The following is a 19,308-nucleotide window of genomic DNA, read 5'->3' as shown; positions in this document are numbered from 1 at the left end:
TTTGGAAAAGACTGGAACCATTCATGACGAGAGAAATGCTATATGAGCAGGCAGGATTTCGAAAAGGCAGAGGAACAAGGGATCAAATCTCCAATGTGAGATGGATAATAGAAACAGCACAGGACTATCAAAAGAATGTCTATCTCTGTTTCCTTGACTATAGCAAGGCTTTTGGCCTCTGTAGATCATGTGAAACTGTGGAATGTGTTAAGAACAATGGGAGTGCCAGAGCATTTCATTATCCATCTGAGGAATCTTTATTATGAACAAGAAGATACTGTAAGACCAGATCTTGGAGAAACTGAGTATTTCGCAAAAGGTAAAGGGGTGGACAAGGATGTATTTTATCTCCGTACCTGTTTAACTTGTACAGCGAATATATTTTAAGAATGGCAGGGTTGGGGGAGTCTTCAGTTGGAATTAAAATTGGTCGAAGAAATATTAATAATTTGAGGTATGCAGATGATACCATCTTGCTAGCAAAATGAAAAAGAAGATTTGGATCAACTTAATATGAAAGTTAAAAAAGAAAGTGCTAAATATGGTCTTAAACTTGACCTCAAAAAGACAAAATTTATGGCAACATGTGAACTTAATGAATTTGAAGTAGATGGGAAGAAAATGGAAGCAGTTAACAATTTTGTGCTCCTACTCCTAGGATCCCGAATTGATAAAGATGGTTATTGTACTGAAGAAGTTAGAAGAAGATTATTACTCGGAAAGAAAGCAATGACAAATTTAAGCAAGATCGTTAAAGATAAAGATATTAGCCTCACAACAAAAATCAGAATCGTGAAAGAAATGGTATTCCCTGTGGTGCTGTAAGGATGTGAAAGTTGGACCCTGAGAAAGAGTGAAAGAAGGAAGATAGATGCATTTGAATTATGGGTTTGGAGACGCTTACTAAGAATACCATAGACTGCAAAGCAAACCAATAAATCAGTGATAGACAGAATAAAGCCAGATTGCTCCCTCGAAGCTTTGCTCATCAAGCAAAAATTGTCATACTTCGGACATATTATGCGAGCAAATGACAGTCTGGAGAAGATGATGATGATGCTTGCTAAAGTTGGTGGAAGCAGGAGAACAGGAAGACCAAGAATTAGATGGGTGGATGGAGTTAGAGAAGCAGCTGGAATGCGCTTGGAAATTCTGAAAGATATGGCCAGGGACAGATCTGAATGGAGAATGTATGTTCGTAGAATCACCAGGAGTAAAACGACTCGATGGAACATAACACACACAAACTCATGCTGCCAACGTACATCGAAATGACGGTTGTGATGACAAACAACAAGAGTCGCACTGATCATGGAGGCTCGAAGCATCAAAACTAACGAATTGTTCAGCGTAGTCTGCATCGGAAAAACCAGAAGTGATGATATCTTTATAACAACCTCGGTAGAACAAGGTTTGTTTTGCCGAGACTCCTGATAATTCTGAGCGACGAACAGAAAGAAATTCTCACGCACATGTAGATATGTGTACGGATCTTCTTCAGACCAATGCGTATTAGGAGGACTAACATAATGGATTGACATCATTTTATATCAGTGTGCAGCAAGAAATTCAAAAGACAGTCTTCTGTGGGCAGTCATGGTAACCGTATTGTGGGACAAAGTGGAGTCTTACTTGTGGACTTTTTGAGAAAGGCACCAGACGGTAATTGGAGTGGTCGCAGAAATCAATGAGTGACATGCAGTGCAACATTTATCTGGATTTAACCAGTCAAATGTTGCACTGCATGCATGCGACACCGAAAGGATTTACGGAATAGGCATACAGCGTCCCACTTAGGAATGGCGAACGTGCAGAGAATGATGGAAGTTTTGTTGAAAAGTGGCAGACTGCTTTACAGCTGAAGTAAATAAGGCTATTAGGCCAGCGTGTTCTGTGTGCGTCAATTGCGCATGTTCTTCTAGCTGGTCTGCCTGTTTTTCGGGAAAAAAAGCCTGATTTTCCTGGCGGGAAAAATTCTGCTGTGGACCAGCAGTCGCGCAGTTTTAACCCAGAAATTATTAACGGGCAAAGCAGACTGACCGGAAGCATTGTCGCGATGGCAAAGTCAAGTTTTAGTGTCGCTCCTCAGTTACTTTTAGCTCAATATTCTTCTGAAAAGTAATATCGATCTTAATGGGAAAGAAGTTTTTTTTTTTTCTGCAAAGATGTCACTAAAGTCCAGCATCATCGTCATCAAAGGATATCACCCCTCTTCTGAACTTGAAAACAAATGACGTGTGTTGAGGCTTAAGTGCTGTGAAGAATTCATGTTAGAGGTTTAATGGAATATTAACAGAAAGGATTAAAACTAATTTTAATACTTCCAATATTTCGTCTCAGTCACAGAGACATCTTCAGGGATTACAAAAACTTTTTGTAACAACACACACACACAAATACAATACAAAGTGAAACTAAAGTCCTATCTAGGTGGTACGCCCTCTATGGGCATTTGCAGGTGGCCTGGGATGTAAAGAGGGATCTCTGATAATTAAAGTTTCCCAAATTTTGGGAAGTTTAATGCTACCGTATTTGTTTAAAATAAGTTGATTCCTGAGTGCAGATGCAGATTCAAAGAATAGTCTTCTTTTTTGAATTTACTATGGTGGAGCATGGTAGTTTTTTTCCAGGAGATCCTGTGGGATGTATCCAAAACATGGTCTGCAAGGCCGGACTGACCATAATCGTGCTTGCAGATGTAAGAGCTGTGTTCTTCTAACCGGATGAATGCTGACCTGCCTGTTTGTCCGAAGTAGGCAAGTTTACAGGAACAAGGTACTCTGTATACACCTGGCACTGAAAGAGGAAGGAGCTGGTCTTTAGTGGAGCGGATAAGGGTAGCAAGTTTAATTTGTGTGTGTGTGTTGTTAAAAAAGTTTTTGTAATTCCCGAAGATGTCTCTGTGACGGAGACGAAATATTGGAAGTATTAAAATTAGTTTTAATTCTTTCTGTTAATATTCCATTAAACCTCTAATATGAAAACAAATGACTGGTCCCAATCCTGCTGATCGCTATCTCTTCGAAACCGAGTTTTAATAATTCGAAAGAATTCTGTGGCATCTTTCGCTAATATGAAGGGTTGCGCATGCGCCGTTCTCTGAGGCCTGTTTATGCGGAGAAAATACAGCAAAGGGCACTCTTTGCAAAGAATTACTTTTCCATAACACAATTTACAGCTAAATAGATAACAGTAAGTAATTCCAACAGATTCTTCTCTACCTACGTTCAACTATGGAGTATTTTTATTACTCGCAATTATTCAGCTGACAAAAACGTTTTGTTGACATTTCGGATAACAGATTCCTTGCATTCACTGGAATATTTCCCAAGTTTTCGAAGAGAAGAACGTGTTACGCAGCTCTTTGTTCACAACATCTACCTTAGCACTAATAATTTGATTTCTTTATGACTGTTTTAAGTGCTTCTAATTCCTTCCGTTATTTTTAATTTTTAATTTTATTTATTTGTGTGTGCGTGCGCGCTTCATCATACTCTCTGAGTTTAGAGGTACATGTTACATCGTTGTCAGATATCCTAAACAGAACCAACGAAAAATGAACCGAATTATTGTTAGAAATGAATCTAGTGGCGAAACACAAAACACTTCTATTAACAAGAGTACTCTTATTATTATTATTTTGCGTCCATCAATCCTAAAATCGGTTGGCTGGAGTAGTATGGTGGTGCTTTACTAGGGAACAGTGGGCCAGGTCTCCTTGCCTTCGTTGTTCAACAGGAAGTATTTATGTTTGTGTGTTGCCTGTTTTTAGGGATGAAAAACCCGAGTTTCTGGGAGAAAAACCTTCGCATGAAGTGGAGCAAAGGTTCTGTACGTTATACACGGGATTTGAACCGAGGTGTTTCCACTGAAAGAGCTCTGTCGCAACCAACTGGACTACGAGGCTCACTAAAATACTCTTCTTCAACGCATGCGTTCTCCTGATTAGGGTCATGGCGGATTAAATCAACCGCACGCACCTCTGCTACATTCCCTCGGAGAAAGTATTTATTTCATGAGTGTAGAATTGTGCGTTCAATGGGCCAGTTTGTCTGCTTTTAGAAAAGAAACAAACGTTTTTTTTTTTGTTTATTTTTTGCGGTGGGGGAGAGGAAAAACTCTCCACTCCATATGTGATCACCTAACTCACCATTGCATTGAAAAGACCTGATAAAAGTTCCTCTCTCCTATGAAGTGAGGACTCACGGACCTGTGGCACTGCAGATGTTACTGGGACGCGCTCTTATAAACTATTTTTTTTTTTTTTTGTAAGGTCTCTTTCGAAAACTGTAAGCTGACTGCGTTTCAGCAAATTTACGTAATCAGAGTTTCCATTTGAGACATTTTTTGACAACATTAAGGAATCGAAATTATTACATGGTTGTTGTATCGTTTTAAGCAATATAACAAAAGCGCCCCCCCCTCGCAAAACTCTCCTAATTGCTCACAGTTTAGTGCTTTAGAACCCTTCGCCATTTTAATGGATCGTCTTAGCTCTTTGTAGCTTCAGGGATGTGACAGTCACACCACTCGGGTACATTTTATTAGCACAACTATTTGTATATAAACTATGCTGCAAAAATGATGTGCCCACGCCTATTTTTATTGAATTCTGCTTGTCATTGACGCACAGCAAGGCATAAACGAGGAGAGGGATGAATGCTAAATAACTACGGTTATGCACCTCACTGGAAATAGGCCGTGGTTCTGAGTTAAGCGACCTCTAGTGACGTATTGTCATACTATTCATCAACCAGTCCTCGTGACTGCAGCTCAATTAGAGCAATCCAATGAGATGAAGAACACTTAAAAGGGTTGTGCGTTCCTCTCGCATGCATCAATGAATTTGCTCAACCAACACCTCTCGGCGTGTTGAACTTCATGCCTACGACTTTCATGACCAAACCCGGATTCGACTTAGATGGCGTACTGCTGACCATGACTGCATAGCAGACGAGTGACGAATCGCCACAGTGACGTCTTCAAATGAGATGGGTATGGCAGGAGAACGACTTCATTCACCAAATTGTATTTTCCTCGCTGGTGGACGATGTTGCTGTGATGCGAGGATGGTTTGGACTGGAAACCCTTGTTTTAATGGATGGGAAAATGAATCCTGAACATTCCGGACGATACTGTACTGTTCACGTTTATGGAAATAATCCAGTCGGATTTCAACCCGCTAATGCCATAATTGCACGTGCCGTGGAAGCGTCATTTGAGGAAAAATCGCTACCCGAACCGCACGCGGTGCCTTTGGGAAAAGTTAAAACTCCGACTGAGGATGATATCAACGCATCCTCCTTCCTTATAGAAAATGATTGTCGTAGGAATGACAGAAAATACCAGCGCACATTTAGAAACATTTAGATTTAGTAGAGTCAGCCTGGTTGGCCGAGTGGTTAGCGTACCCGTTCTCAAGCCAAAAGGCTGCCGGTTCGAATCCCGCCTTGGGCATGAATGTTTGTGATTGTCTTTCACCTTCATTCATCTCCCAAAATGGAGTTTGTCACCATGGTAGAAGTAGACCCGACCGTCTGGCAATAGGAGAGGTCTTTACCCAGCAGTGGGGAAGACACATGCTAAAAACAAACAAGACTTGTTGGAAAGTATACGCAGGGCGCAAAATGTAAAAAATAAAAATGAATAAACAGATATAAAAGTCCGCTATTTTATATTGTATTTTTAAATTTCGGCAATTCACCGCTTCAGACACACAAATTCTGCAACTCATTTTGATGGGGTTAATACTAACTATTTAACAAATTGCATTTAGTAAAATTTAACTTGTTACATTTTAATTTTTCAGATTTTTTTTTCATTTTTGGGTTAGGGGGCGCAAGTTAGACACTTGCCACAGGCGCTTCATACCCTCGCTGTACTGCTCGAGGTCGATGCTGTTGAGATTATGATAATTCCCCCCCCCCCCACACACACACAAACATACACATGTAAAATGATTTGTAAAGTAAATAAAATGACTGCTCCTTCCCCCTATTTGGGTTCGAAAATATTTTAGCATATTCTTAAAAGAAAAACAACTCGCAGTTGTTCCAATAAGCATCTCAATTCCAAATTTATTCCACTCTATCAGTTTCAGGTGTTCCACATATCGAATCGATCACAGTCCAATGCTTTCTGAGGTCGGGTGTTTACATGACGTCAACGCAACTAGGAATTTGAGGCGAGTCCGTCAACCGCCTAGTTTCAGGCTAGTTTTCCGTTTCGGAGGGAAGAAAAACATTTCTTCGGCAGGAAAAAATCCCTTCCGACTGTAAATGGAAAGGTTAAACACATCTTCACCTTAAAATACCTTTTCTAAAGAACGGAATCTGAATTCGGATTTGTCCAACCAAAGGATATCCCCGCTTCGGACTGCATTTCATCCAAGGATGCAACTCCAGTCGAGTTGGAGTTTGCCAAATAAAAGTAATTTTAGGAATTTTCTCTCTTCTGTCTTTCTTTCTGTTTTTATGGAGGAGGGACAAGTAGAGCAAAGTTCGCCAACCCCCATTGGCGAACTTGGCTCTGAGCCACTTAATTACAATCACGAATATTCACGAGAAGTGCTAGAGTTAGATGTGCTCAGAAAAACAGCTCACAAAAGAATTAAAATAAACCCCAAATAAACGAATGAAGAAATAAATGGGGGGGGGGTGTATTATAAAGGGAAATGGATGTGTTTATAGTGCAGCTGTGTACAGGAGAAAAGGAGTAACCGAAGAAATGTTTTCTTTCATGTTTTACATGAAAGAAAATATCCCCGTTAGACGATAATAGAAGAGGGGCATTAAGCAAGAGTGGGTGAAAGCATTTTTTGTATTTGGACAATCAAATTGCTGTTAGTATAAAAATCGAAGATAAATGCTACATTCCGACACTAATTTTAGCAGTCGAAAGATATTGCAATGCAACAATTTTCATGTTGAAATTAGTCAAGAATTGCTAGCAAGAAATTCATGCAGTTTTGAATACGTTCAAAGATTCAAAAACATAAATTACCCTGATCAAACAGTGAACACAGAAAATCAACGATAAATTACTGATCCAATACCAGAAGAAACGTTGAAGAATTAATGTATTAAAAAAAACAAAATTTAACAGAGCGTGGTTTCGATCCACGGACTTCTAGGTCCAACACGCTTCCACGGCACCACTCTGCTACGTCTTTGTTCTTTAAGTAGTGATATCATTCTTATAAAACACAACTGCTTAGCACGCTATTCCTTTAAATGATCATTATTATTTTGATATAAAACGGACTTCATAAATATAAGTGTAATCACCGCCCACAGCAGCGAAATGCGACTACAATTTAAGAACATCGCGAACGCTATACAAATCCTTATTTAGACTCTCGTGATGTCTCTAGGACTTTTAAATTTATATAAAACTAGGAAAACTATGGTCTGGTAGCTACTTAGTAACCATCATCACGTTTGATTAGCTGCACGAAAAAATTTTACCCGATTCTAGTCCCCACTAAACGAAACGTTTTCTACGCCATGTTTCAGCCTTATTTTTCATTACTGCAAAAAATCAACTATAGAACATGCGCATAATACTAGGTAGAGTTAGTAACACGAAATGAGCAGACTACTGCACTTTGATCGCCTGTGTCTACAATTCTTCACCCACTTCACGAGGAAAATATCAGTCAGACAAGAACTGCTGCGTGACAATCGTTAAAAATGAATTCTGCTTCTGGCACGACAACGTTTATGGCAAAATTTGTATCGCCTGAATGCGGGGTTCACACGATCAGCTCTTCCTCGACAACTCAGATGGAGAATACGCTGCACGTGCATCATAAACAGGAACGATATTAACTTAATCTTCGTGAGGTAACCGGGTGGTGGGGTCACTTTTTACGGCTGTAATTCTTTCGACATATCTTCGTGCGAGGACAAGCCAGTCGGAGCGGAAGTTGTAAAAGCGAAAAGTAAATGAGGGATCCTCGGGTTAATAATATTCAAAAGAAACTGATGAGGGAAGTTAATCATCTTAGGACAGATGGAGAATAAGCTGCTTGCGTCGAACCAGATGGAGACGAAAACATTTGTACAGACCCTCTTACCCCCGTATTCCCCCAGGAAATAATTGTGAGATTTTTAGCAAACTACAACTGAATTGTTTGCATTTCGTACACTGAAAAACTTCCTAAAACTTTGGTGAAAAATTTGCATAAATGTCAATAAATTATCAATTAAAATAATATTGATTGAAATATTTTAATCAACCCCCCCCCCCCCGACACACGAAAGGTTGCAAACTTATTAGTGCTTGTGTGTGAGTAAGAAGTTAAGGAGAAAAAAAGGAACCTGTTGATATTGTTCTTGAACAGTTGGAAGTCGTCATGTTTGGGAAGTTTTAAAAAAATAAACGAAATATTATAAAGTAAATCTTAAGGGGTTCTAAAGCAAACGTGATTTCCTGTCGATCATTTAAATAGACACTTTATCACATTTCTACACTGAGAAATTAATACTTTTTCTGAGCTATTAAGTATTCAAGAATGAGTCCATACTCACACCTCCTGAAAAGACACTTTTTTTAATAAAAAATATTTAAGTGAGACCGTAATGCGTGTGCTCACGAGTACTTTACTAGAGTGGGCCATCGAGTTCCTGCCCTAAAAATCCATTTTTTCGACGCTCGTCCAGCCTGCATCCAGCAGCTGTTGCTTACCGCATCAGCAGACTGTGGTGAACAGATGCGCCACCTTCGCCATTAAAGGCACTCGGTTTTAATGATGTGCGTTATACTCTTCCCCCCCCCCCCCGCCGCCTACCGAGAACCAGTCGGCGTACTCAGTGACGAGGTGATTATTGGGCAATTCTTCTGCAAACCAGCAGACGTGTAGGTCGCTGTTTGCTTACGATTAATTCACTGAATTCTCTCCCCCACCCTAGCAATCCTTTTTTTATCTTGAGGCAATTCTGAAATGTTTCTTTGTACTTCGCCAGAGTGGAATCCAGACTAAATCCCAGTTCAGGCTTAACAACATTGATTATTAACCAATCAGAAGTTTCGAGTTCTTTTGGAATACATCACCATGTTTTCTCACTCTGGAGGAGCAACCCAATGCAATAATCTCCTCCTGACCCCCCCCCCCTCTCTCTCTCTCTCTCTCTCTCTCTCTCTCTCTCTTTCTCGTTCCATCCCAATTTCGAGAAACATCGGCATTGGTTTGATCGTTTGCAATAGAATAACCTGCCGCACTGAAAATAAGTTCCCGTCTTTTGACGTTCGATGCAGTGAACTATCCTTTTCCTCGTTCCACAAAACTGACCCCTCAGATGTTCTCTGAGGGGTTCGTTTGAGCACTCGCGAAAACTATTCTTCGGCAAAAGTGGAAAGAGGGAAGTCCACGTGATCCCGACAGCAAAACTGGCAGACGCGACAGCCGCTCTTGTTAATATCCCAAACGCAAAATGGCAACAAGTTGCATTTGTCACCCGTCGAAGCCCACCTGAACTGTCTCGGTGCAGGGGAGGTTATGTGGCGGCGCGAGCAGGTCAGACTGTCGCCCGTAGCAACGACGAGTAGTGGTAATGGGCCTTCAAATCCGGTTTCTGCGGGAGGATGTTTTCCGCTCCCTACGCTCGAGGGTCACCCGCAGACGGCGAACGTAACCACTCTACCCATTGGCCGGAAGTTGCGAGCCGCCTTCCCATTGGTCTCCACACAACAGGTACGGACGCAACGCTCCAGTCGGCGCTACGCTTACTGACGACCGTCGGCAGGCTGAACACGGAAAGAGAGTGAGTTTGACACGTCTTCCCGCACTCGGCTACGGCACAGAAACGCAGGACGGGATCGCCATTTTGTGGCGGCGATTTCTTGTCGACGATTTGGTCTTTCGGTGCGCGTATTTTCGTACGTGGATTTGTGTCTCGTGCTGCTCAGAAACCCCCGGATCGCGTATGAAACCCGATGTGTAGTTCGGCAGTCGTGGACGGAGTAGCAAAGGCGAGTTCCGAGCGAAACAATCACTGCAGACATGACCTCTCCGATCTGTCGGTGTCGGGTGCTCTACTTGGGCTCGTCCGTGCCACACATCACCAAGGACGGCCTGCAAGGCATCCAGGAGCCTCTTCGTGAACTCTACCCCGAGCAAGGACCTTTCACCGCCAAAGGGATCGACTCGTGGCTCAGTGTTTGGAGCAACGGACTTCTCTTGGAGAACGTGGACGAATCCCTCCGACAGGTTACCCGATTCTTCCCCATCGAGACGTTGCACTACTGTGCTGCGGTCAGATACGTCGTCGTGCCGGGAAACAACGGGGACAAGGTGGAGAAGTTCCTCCCCTTGGACAGTCCTTTTGCTCGTCACGCCAACCCCAACCACCCTTCGCTGTTCGCTTGCATCCTCCGCAGAACGACGGGCATCAAAGTCCTCGAATGTCACGCGTTCATCTGCAAGAAGGAGGCCGCCGCCAACGCCTTGGTGCGCTGTTGTTTCCATGCATACGCCGACAGCATGCAAGCGCACCATCTAGAGGAGAATCCCTACTATCTGGAAAACCGGCGATCCCGGAGCATGTCCGGGCTGAATAGCATGGAGAAAGTGGAGGTGTGGAGGAATCAAAGCAACAACTCGCAGTTCACCCCCTCGGGAATGGCCAACGGCACCACAGCATCCAGGAGGGCCCCCCGAATTAGCGAGGACGATAACTACAAGATCTGGACAGGAAGCGCCCCCACCGAGAGGGAGCTGGTGTATGTGGATGCTGCCGGAACTATCCGTAGCGTCCGCTCGGGATCGGGCACCACCCGGTCGGCGCAAACCAAACCTCGTCAGATGATGCTGCCTTCTCGACCCCCACCCCCGCCATCCCCAGTGGTGACGGGAAAGGACAGCAAGAGCAAAGCCAGCAAACTCCTCAAGACGAAAGCCAAGAACAAAAAGGAGCCTCCCCCCCTGCCGAACGGCTATCGATCCTTGGGGGGCCAAATGCCTCCCCCCGCCAGCATCTACACGGGAACAGGACTGTATACAGAGCGACGTGCACGGCGACCCGATCGCCCTCAGATACCAAACGGAGATGAACCGATTTACATCCCTGCGTCACGACCCCTCAGTCCCGGGTCTTCGCTCCCTTACGAACAGTACTTCATGCAGTACGGGACGGCTCCGCGCACGCGCCCTCTGAAGGGGGAGAAGAAAAGGCAACAAGCGGGTCCGGAAGAGGACCGAACGGACGACAAAACCCAGCAGGACGTGGACTCCCCTTTCAACACGGGGATCTACCGCAAGAAGGGGCATCTCAACGAGAGGGCCTTCTCCTATTCGATTCGCCAGGAGCATCGCTCGCGCTCCAACAGTCTGGCCAACCTGCAGTTCTTTTCCAATGGAGACGATGCGGACGTTTCTTCCCCCACCCCCGGCCCCAGTGGTTTAGGGAACGGCTCAAGGGACGAAGACAGGAAGGAAAGGGAACTCGCTCAATTGATTGGTGATTTGGATTTGAAGGAGAACGGCGATCACCCAGGAGCAGACAACTTCATCCGCAAGAAGGCGCCACCGTATGAAAGATGAGGTGAGTACTCGAATAATTTAAGAGAACCGGCGAGTCTTAACGGCTCCCAATAGAGAAACATTTCTTGGTCTTTGAAAATCAAAAAATCAAACTTGAAATTTTCTGCAAAAACTGCCATCTCAGTTTATTAATTTTAAGTGCAACGTTTCTAGAAGTTAGAAGTAGTTTTATGGTGTCTGTTTATTATTATTTTTGCTGTTTAGTTTTATATCCATTTCGCATACGAGATGTGGCAGAACAACCTACAACAAGTTCGCATTAATCCCTAAAGAGAAACTAAAAGAACCTGCTCATATTCATGAATATCCGTTTCGAATTTCTTGTTCATAAATTGACTGTAAAACCATCCATAAACAGCGCTTCCCCAAAAGCAATCTCTATCATCTTCCAATTTAACAAAACGTTTAGTAAATGAACTCTTGTTTTAAGAGTTATGCTGGGTGGCAACACTTGAAATTTCTCTAGGATTTTAATAATTGCGATAAAAAAACCCGACAGACTTTTTATATCTCTAAGCGTGTTTCTAAGAAATCTGTGTTCAGCCAGACGAAAATATTTCCATTCTGCATTAGGATTAATAATTTATTTTTCATCGACACATTAGTACAATTTTCAAGAGCTCAACCACGTGACTGGCAAAGCACTTTGGATTTGATTAATGGTCTCCAAACGATATCGTGCACGAATATCAGACTCACTTTTGCATTTTTTTTCTTTCCATTGTTGTCTCTCGGCCAACATCATTAAAAACTGGAGTTTCCCACAGACGTTCTTTATTTCTATGCAACTACGCATGCTCAGTTGTAACAGTTCGTTTTCATTTCGTATTTTTAATTTTTTTTTTTCTCTATTGAGGTTCAGGTCGTTATAAAGAATGGTTGAACGGAAATTTAGGTCTGTGTACACATCCTCAAGTTGACGCAAAGAGTGTTTGTCGATTATGTGCACCATTTAGCCCACTTGGTTCAATTTTTTTCGTTCCTTGGAGCATTTCAGTGGTGACTTCCAGGTCACCTGACACAAAGGGGATTGAATGAACCCACTTGAGCACTTAAAGCGGTATTTCAAGCATAATACACCGAGGACCATCAAATATATCATTTCTTTTCACATCTGAAAGACTGTTTACCGACAAATTGTGTGACTGAGACATCTCTTGTTTGACTTATGACTCCCGTTCGTCAAGAAAGAATCCACACGAAAGGGGTTGGCAAACAATGGCGCGTATTTCCAAGGCCAGTCGTAAAAATTCATGCCTTAACAACCAACGCAAGAATCCAGGGAATGAGTACACCGGTGCTACAATTAGCGACGAGAACCGGTGTTCAGGGTCATTTAAGCTCGGCTAATCCTTGAAGGGAAAAGAAATAATGCGTGGCTTGCTATCATATTGGCCGGTTTAGCTGATATTTCTTATCTGCTCGCTGTAACTTTCCTCCTTTTGTTGAATAACAAAAGTAGGAAAGATGATTGTTTTTACTGATTGGTTCGAGGCTATTTACTGTGGCCATTGTTCTACGAAATGTTCGTGTTTTTAGACTTGCGCGTGTATTTCATACTCATGCCCAGCATTGTAGTCTCCATTACAAAGAATAAAGATTTATTCTCTCCCTACCCCCATATTCCTTATCCATCCAGCGATGGATATCGTTGTGTGAAATTCACAGAGCTGCTGTCATCGCCTGTCTTTTACCAACGAGTCTAATGTTGTGTGACTCCAATAAATACACCTTTCACGCGAAAGCTTTCATGCACGTAAAAAAAACCCGTGAGTTCAGTGTCCTACTGGTATATTCGAAGTATAGTTATCTTTACACTCTGTTGGCCTTCCGTTGCAGTGTTAATTGGTAGGACAAATCCATCTCGAGCTTACGAAGAATCCATCGCAGGCTTTCTCAGATGAGTCATAAAAAAAGTTTCAACATTCAACTTCACGCCTGTAAAAGATTGTTTGATCTATTTTTTTGCTCTGTCAATTGTTCTTGGCACATCCATAATTTTTTTCGCCTTTCTAATGTCCGCATTGACCTTTTAATATGTCAATAGTCGTATCGTTTTCCCTCGCACTTTATAATTACTTTAACAGATGGCTTTTCAAAACCAGTGAATGCATTTTGAAAAAACTTTTAAATCTCCAAACAAGAAAAACATTATTATTATTATTTAATAAACTATTGAAAAAATTCTGAGAAAAATTAAATCTTTTGAATGACGTCATCTCCGGTTCCGGCCGCTGCTGTTTGTTGTCATGGTAATTGTTTGGAGTTTGTATAATTCGTTAACGATTAAATTTAATGTTCCCATAGTGACCAAGGAATTTAGGGTTGGATAAATCCTGGAAGGGGGGTATCAGGGCTCGTGTGCGGTGCTAGATGTGAGGGGACTCCTTAATACACTCGTGAAATGGCCGAAGCGTGGATGCTGCGCAAAGATTACAAATTCCGTCCATGTTATCCTCGTTCGCTTATGATACTGGATTTATTGAAGTGCTGAACATCCGGTAGGGCTCATTTAAAATCAGCCAAACGAGTTTTTTCTTCGGGCATTCTCGTCTTGACGATTAACCGCATTCCTCCTTCACATCCAGTCTCATGACGTCACGGAAGGCGTTACTTTATCTGCTTTTCAACTATTCTCGCAACGCTAAAAGTGTCATGCGTCCTTAGCGATTTAATAAAGAAAGAAAAAATAGTTGAGCACAACATCAACAACAACAAAAAAAAAAAATCCGTTTCTTGTCCACAATGAAAGGTAAGCTTATTAGCAATTGCCACCATTGTTAGCACCCGTTCAGTACCCCCCCTGGCAGTAAATCAAGGCCTCAGAGTTTGTGCTAAGAAACTGTTCTTTTAAAGCCCGTCTAATGAAATATTCCACCTCAAATGCACAAGGATAAACACCGTCCTTATCTTGATAAAAACCGTTAAAATCATTTTCAAATATGAAAATAAATACTAAAATTGTTAAATAAATATTCATTAAATTAATATCAATAGTAAGAGATAAAAAATTATACAAAAAAAATGTTCTTTCCTTTTTTTTTTTCCTTTTTTTTTTTTTAACTTACTTAATTTTGCTGGGTAGGGATGTGAATTTGTGTGAAGAGGGGATAAGGAACCGGATGGTGTATTCAATGATTATCTTGTTTTCGCAATTTATAACACCCTATTCTGCATTCACTGAGGTTCCTAGATCTTGCCATGATATTCAACAGGAAAGCATGTCGGGAATTAGCATACAGATTGAAAGGCAAATGGATTTATAAACAGTGACCGAAGCGAGTTATCAGGGACAGAAGTACAGTATAGCCTTCATGAAGGAAAGTAACCAGTGAGGTGCTACAGGATCCTGTATTTTTGGCTCATCGATGTTCAACTTGTGCATCACTAATACTGTCAAAGTCTGAAATGGAGGGAAAGAGGGATGTTGTTCAGTTGTGTTCTGATTAAGCAAAGTTGGGAAGTCTGATTCTTCAGAGCGACTGGAATGCATCGAGATTGTAGATAGACGTACGAATGCCACTTCAGTGTTGCAAAGTGCTTGATGGTCAAATACTATACGGGGATATCGCAGTAATACGAAGCGAAAGAATCGATATCCTCTCGGAATGACAGTGAACGAGTTGAAAATTTCAAGATACAGACAAGGCGGTAAAGAGAAAACACACGATTTCTGGAGTAATGGTGAAATTGGACTTACACGGATAAGGAAGCGATTGTGCTTTTAAACATGACTGTGATCCGACTTAATTTAGAATGCTTGGAATTGATTTAACCATCTGGATTTAGGAGAGATAGAGGTATGATGAAAGGAGATCAGAGACGAGTGATCTAGAAAATTTCCGGATTAGATGATGATATTATGAGGACAGATCGAAGGGATGTAGATTGCTTCAGAGCTTAGAGCACCGGAAGGAGAAAATAATAAAGAAATTACATATCTTGGTAAAAGATTTATTTGAAGTAAACGCAGATTTATCACAGCGTGGAGAAAGAGCGGGATAAAAGCCATCCTTGGAAGTCAAAGCAAGAATGACCAGGAACAGATAACGAACAATTTTCCTCTTGGAGATACAGTCAGCCAGAATGGATGACGTATGAATCGACGATTAATTCAAGAAAAGAGATTCTAAATACGGATAAAGATAGAAAAGATCTCCAGCTCCAGCTTCCCACTCAGCCAATACTGCAGCTCGAAAGAAATTCATCAACAAATCCAAAGCAGGATCTGTAAGGTCCAAATACACGAAGCTTGCTTTTGTTTAAATGACTTTCTGCGTTCTGGTTCGTTGCCTAAATTGTTGATCAAAATTTCTGTTTTCCCCGTACTGTGTTTCCGCCTCTAAATCTTCTGTCATCCTGATGGAACATCTCCTAAACCCATGTCAGACCTTTTGGTTAGTTTTTTCCTCCAGCTCTTATTTAGATGACCAAGACAAATCCTCCGCTGTTCCACGAACTACTCGTAGCATACTCTTCTAATCTTTCTTCGAAAGGATATCACAAAAATACTCAACAGCCTGGATACTAATAAGTAAGCATCTTAGTTCAGATGGTATCTCCCTCCAGTTGTACTCCAGAATTAACATCCATTCTGCATCGCCTATATACCCCGTCACAATATTCAACTAGCATCTACCCAGCAGCATGAAAGCAAGCCATTATCCAGCCTGTCCCTAAAAGTCAACCATCCAACTAGCATTCCATTGCCTTCATCTCACGATGGAGAAGGTCATCACCAACCAGCTTCACTACCTGGAGACTAATCAGTTAATCATAAACATTCCATCATCCTCGTTCTGCTGTAGACCTCCTCGCTTATCTTCATCCATCTTTGGACATCTTCTGCGGAAGGATTTAGACAAACTCATGCGATCGCTCTTGATATTTCCAGGATCAGGTCTTACATCGCAGCCTTCCTACTGCAATTTCTCACTGAATCGCCAGCTCTCTCTGGATTCATTGAGTGTCATGGTGGATGGCTTTCTCTCATCGGGTTTTTCCATCAATGCTAGAGAACCCTAGGGATCTGTTCTCGTGCCTACACCCTTCCCTTTGTACATCACTGACCTTCTCCGTAACTTCAAATCCATAATTTTCCTGAGAGCATTTCTTTCCTCTTCTTCATTCGAGAAATGATTGATGTTTCAAGATCTCCTCTAACGTGTTAAACGTTGATCTCCTCACCATTTTCAAGTGGAATAAAGATAAATTAGGAATTTTGAATGCTCTCAAAACACAGCCCTGTCTTTTATCCGAAAGAAAGATCATCCTCTTCTCTTCTAACTTTCGATAATGTTCCGATTTCCATTCAAGATCAGTTTCTCCCTTCTTGGACTGACCTTCGCATACAGTTTATCCTCTCGTGAACACATCACATCAACAGACTCCTCAGCCCTAAAAAAAAAACTTAGCATTCTTTTTTATTCGAAGGCAATTCCTCTCCTTCTTTGTTCCTAATACTTCTCAAATTCGATCAACCTTAGAATATCGTTCAGACATTTGGAGATGGCGCACCCAAAAGAATTCTTGATTGTACCAAAGAGGACAACGAGAATCTCTTTTCTCAAAAAGGGACAAACTTTCTCACAGGCAGTGTTTCTTCATAACGCTTTTTTCATCGATATACTTTTTAATGGGCCACCCCGCTGATCTGGCCATGACCATTCCTCCTCTTTCCTGTAATCGCGTAAGAATACGATTAGTCACTGACCAACATCTCTACACAGTTCAACTCCAAACATATCGAACCAACGTCTCAACGTCTACGCTCCTTCTATCTCTGGCAGCAGCCTTTCCCATAGTTTTTGTCAACGAGTGGAATCCCCCAGCGTTTCAAGAAAGTTGATTCCTTTTCTCCTTAAGAACTTGTCCATGGGCGAAATTCTTCCACACACACACACACACACATCCGTTTTGCAAAGTAGACAACTATATAATTACTAATCTTACAAAACAAAAATTGTGTACAAATTATTATTCGTATAATTGTTATAATAATCTGAATATTTAACCAGAGCAGATGCCTTACGCTACCGTATTGAAATAGAAGATTGTGTTGTTTCGTTTCGTCTAAGAGCCAAAACAACACAATCTTCAAAAGGAGATTGTTGTTTCTTTGTGCTTCATTTTCATTGACCTCAATTTGTCGTTGTTTATGCTACAGTCACAAACGCAAATAAAAAGGCAGATCTCTCTCTCTCTCTTACCTGTCTTCTGTTCTCTCACCAAACTTTCTCTTATTAAAAAAAGAGGACGCCTCAATTAGGAAGATGACGTCTAGCGTAAACACATAACCCTACCGTGGCAAAGAATGCACGGATAAAACTCGGGGGGTGGGGGGGTGGAACGAGCAGTGTTCAGGAAACACAAACAGGTGAGAAATCTGGTAGGGCAACATTTCAAGGCTAGTCCCTTAGGTTTATTAACCCTAACACGTCTTGTCCTGGCCCACATTCTTTGTGTCACCTTGATAGCACCGAGCGCGGGTATACTCGGGCTTAGCGGGGAGCTTGTTCTTTTAGCCACACCCAACTGCGCTGCTATAACAAAGGTAGTCAAGCTGCTCGGGGATTAAAGAGGGAACTATGAACATTTAATCGCTTTGACTCTCCCATTCCTCTCGCGCTATTTTTAAATTTCATTTCTATAAAACTCGTTAATTAAATTAAAATGCAAGAATAAATAATCCCACGTCTATTTCTCTCAGCGCCGCCTGGTGATATCATCGACATCAGAGACGTATCGAAACATGCAAGCTCAGCGCCGAAAATGGATTTTTTTTCCGTACTCTTCGCACGTATTTCTAATAGACTTTGTATTTCCTGTAAACGATCGAGGAATTCCAGTGCTTGTACATAGCATGGCGTCCTATTTCGGCATGCAAACCTTCGGTCACCTTGATGTAAAGAGATGCGGGATTAGTCGTGCTGGCATGTAACTGTACGCTAATATTTGGCTGTTCCCGAAGGCTCGATTTCAACCCCGGAACATGTTGCTCGTGACACCGTGGAGTAGCAGGTGCTTCCTAAAACAAATACGCAGATTTTTTGAAATTATTTTTTAAATTGGCGTTGACTTTCATGACATTGTTCCTGTCTGCTTATGTTATGACAGATTCACCTCAACACATCCAAATAAATGACAATAACATCGATTCTGCAGCCTTGTATTGTGTGTGTGTGTGTGTGTGTCATTTTATCTCTTTGTCCTCTGCGAGTTTACGGGTCTAAACAGGGACCGTCGATTCCCGAATGTAGAGCAACCTTCAAATGTTGGTTCTGTTTTTATCACATCTTGTCATTGTCCTGTTTCCGCTTCACAATGAACGATGTTATCACATAATGAAGACATCCTCCCTTGGGAGGACGTAATATGGTCATGCGTAATAACCTAGGACAATTGCAATATCTTTATGACCTCAGAATGATTTTTTTTTTTTTTTTTTTCACGTCTGCAGGTCAAACAGATCTTAGAGAAGGACAAAATGACAGCAGAGATTGAGGCATGAGTCAGCCTGTTACGAAGCCGTCCCGACTAAGTCAGAGGCATTGGAATAAGGCTGTCAAGGTCACATAGGGACGAGCCAATCACCTACAGAACGCGTGCAGTCCCCTTTTTCGTTGGAGCAGCTAAGAACGTGCAGGAAGGAAAACAGCTGCAGCATTACAAGTTTCTGCTGTAATTAGTTTGGGGAACGCACTCGGATTCTGTTCTGCATGTTCATTGTACTTGGGGAAATATTGCAAATGGTGATTCAAAATATT

General features: G+C 41.8%; 1 protein-coding gene across 1 annotated transcript in view; it reads left to right on the top strand.

Moving 5' to 3' along the window:
- Nucleotides 1-9,661: 9,661 nt before the first annotated feature.
- LOC150102065 (uncharacterized) overlaps nt 9,662-19,308 on the top strand; it is a 38,481-nt gene continuing 28,834 nt past the window's right edge. The window contains exon 1 of the mRNA XM_090400430.1: nt 9,662-11,543. Within this exon, the coding sequence (XP_090256556.1) occupies nt 10,004-11,542 (1,539 nt within the window). The 5' untranslated portion in view covers nt 9,662-10,003 and the 3' untranslated portion in view covers nt 11,543. The remainder of the gene's footprint in view (nt 11,544-19,308) is intronic.

Source organism: Typopeltis vanoorti, chromosome 11, assembly GCF_054136105.1.
Source record: "Typopeltis vanoorti isolate ZY-2024b chromosome 11, IOZ_Tvanoo_1.0, whole genome shotgun sequence".
NCBI lineage: Eukaryota > Metazoa > Arthropoda > Arachnida > Uropygi > Thelyphonidae > Typopeltis > Typopeltis vanoorti.
Note: the sequence above shows the minus strand (reverse complement) of the source record. Positions and strands in the feature narration are given on the sequence as shown.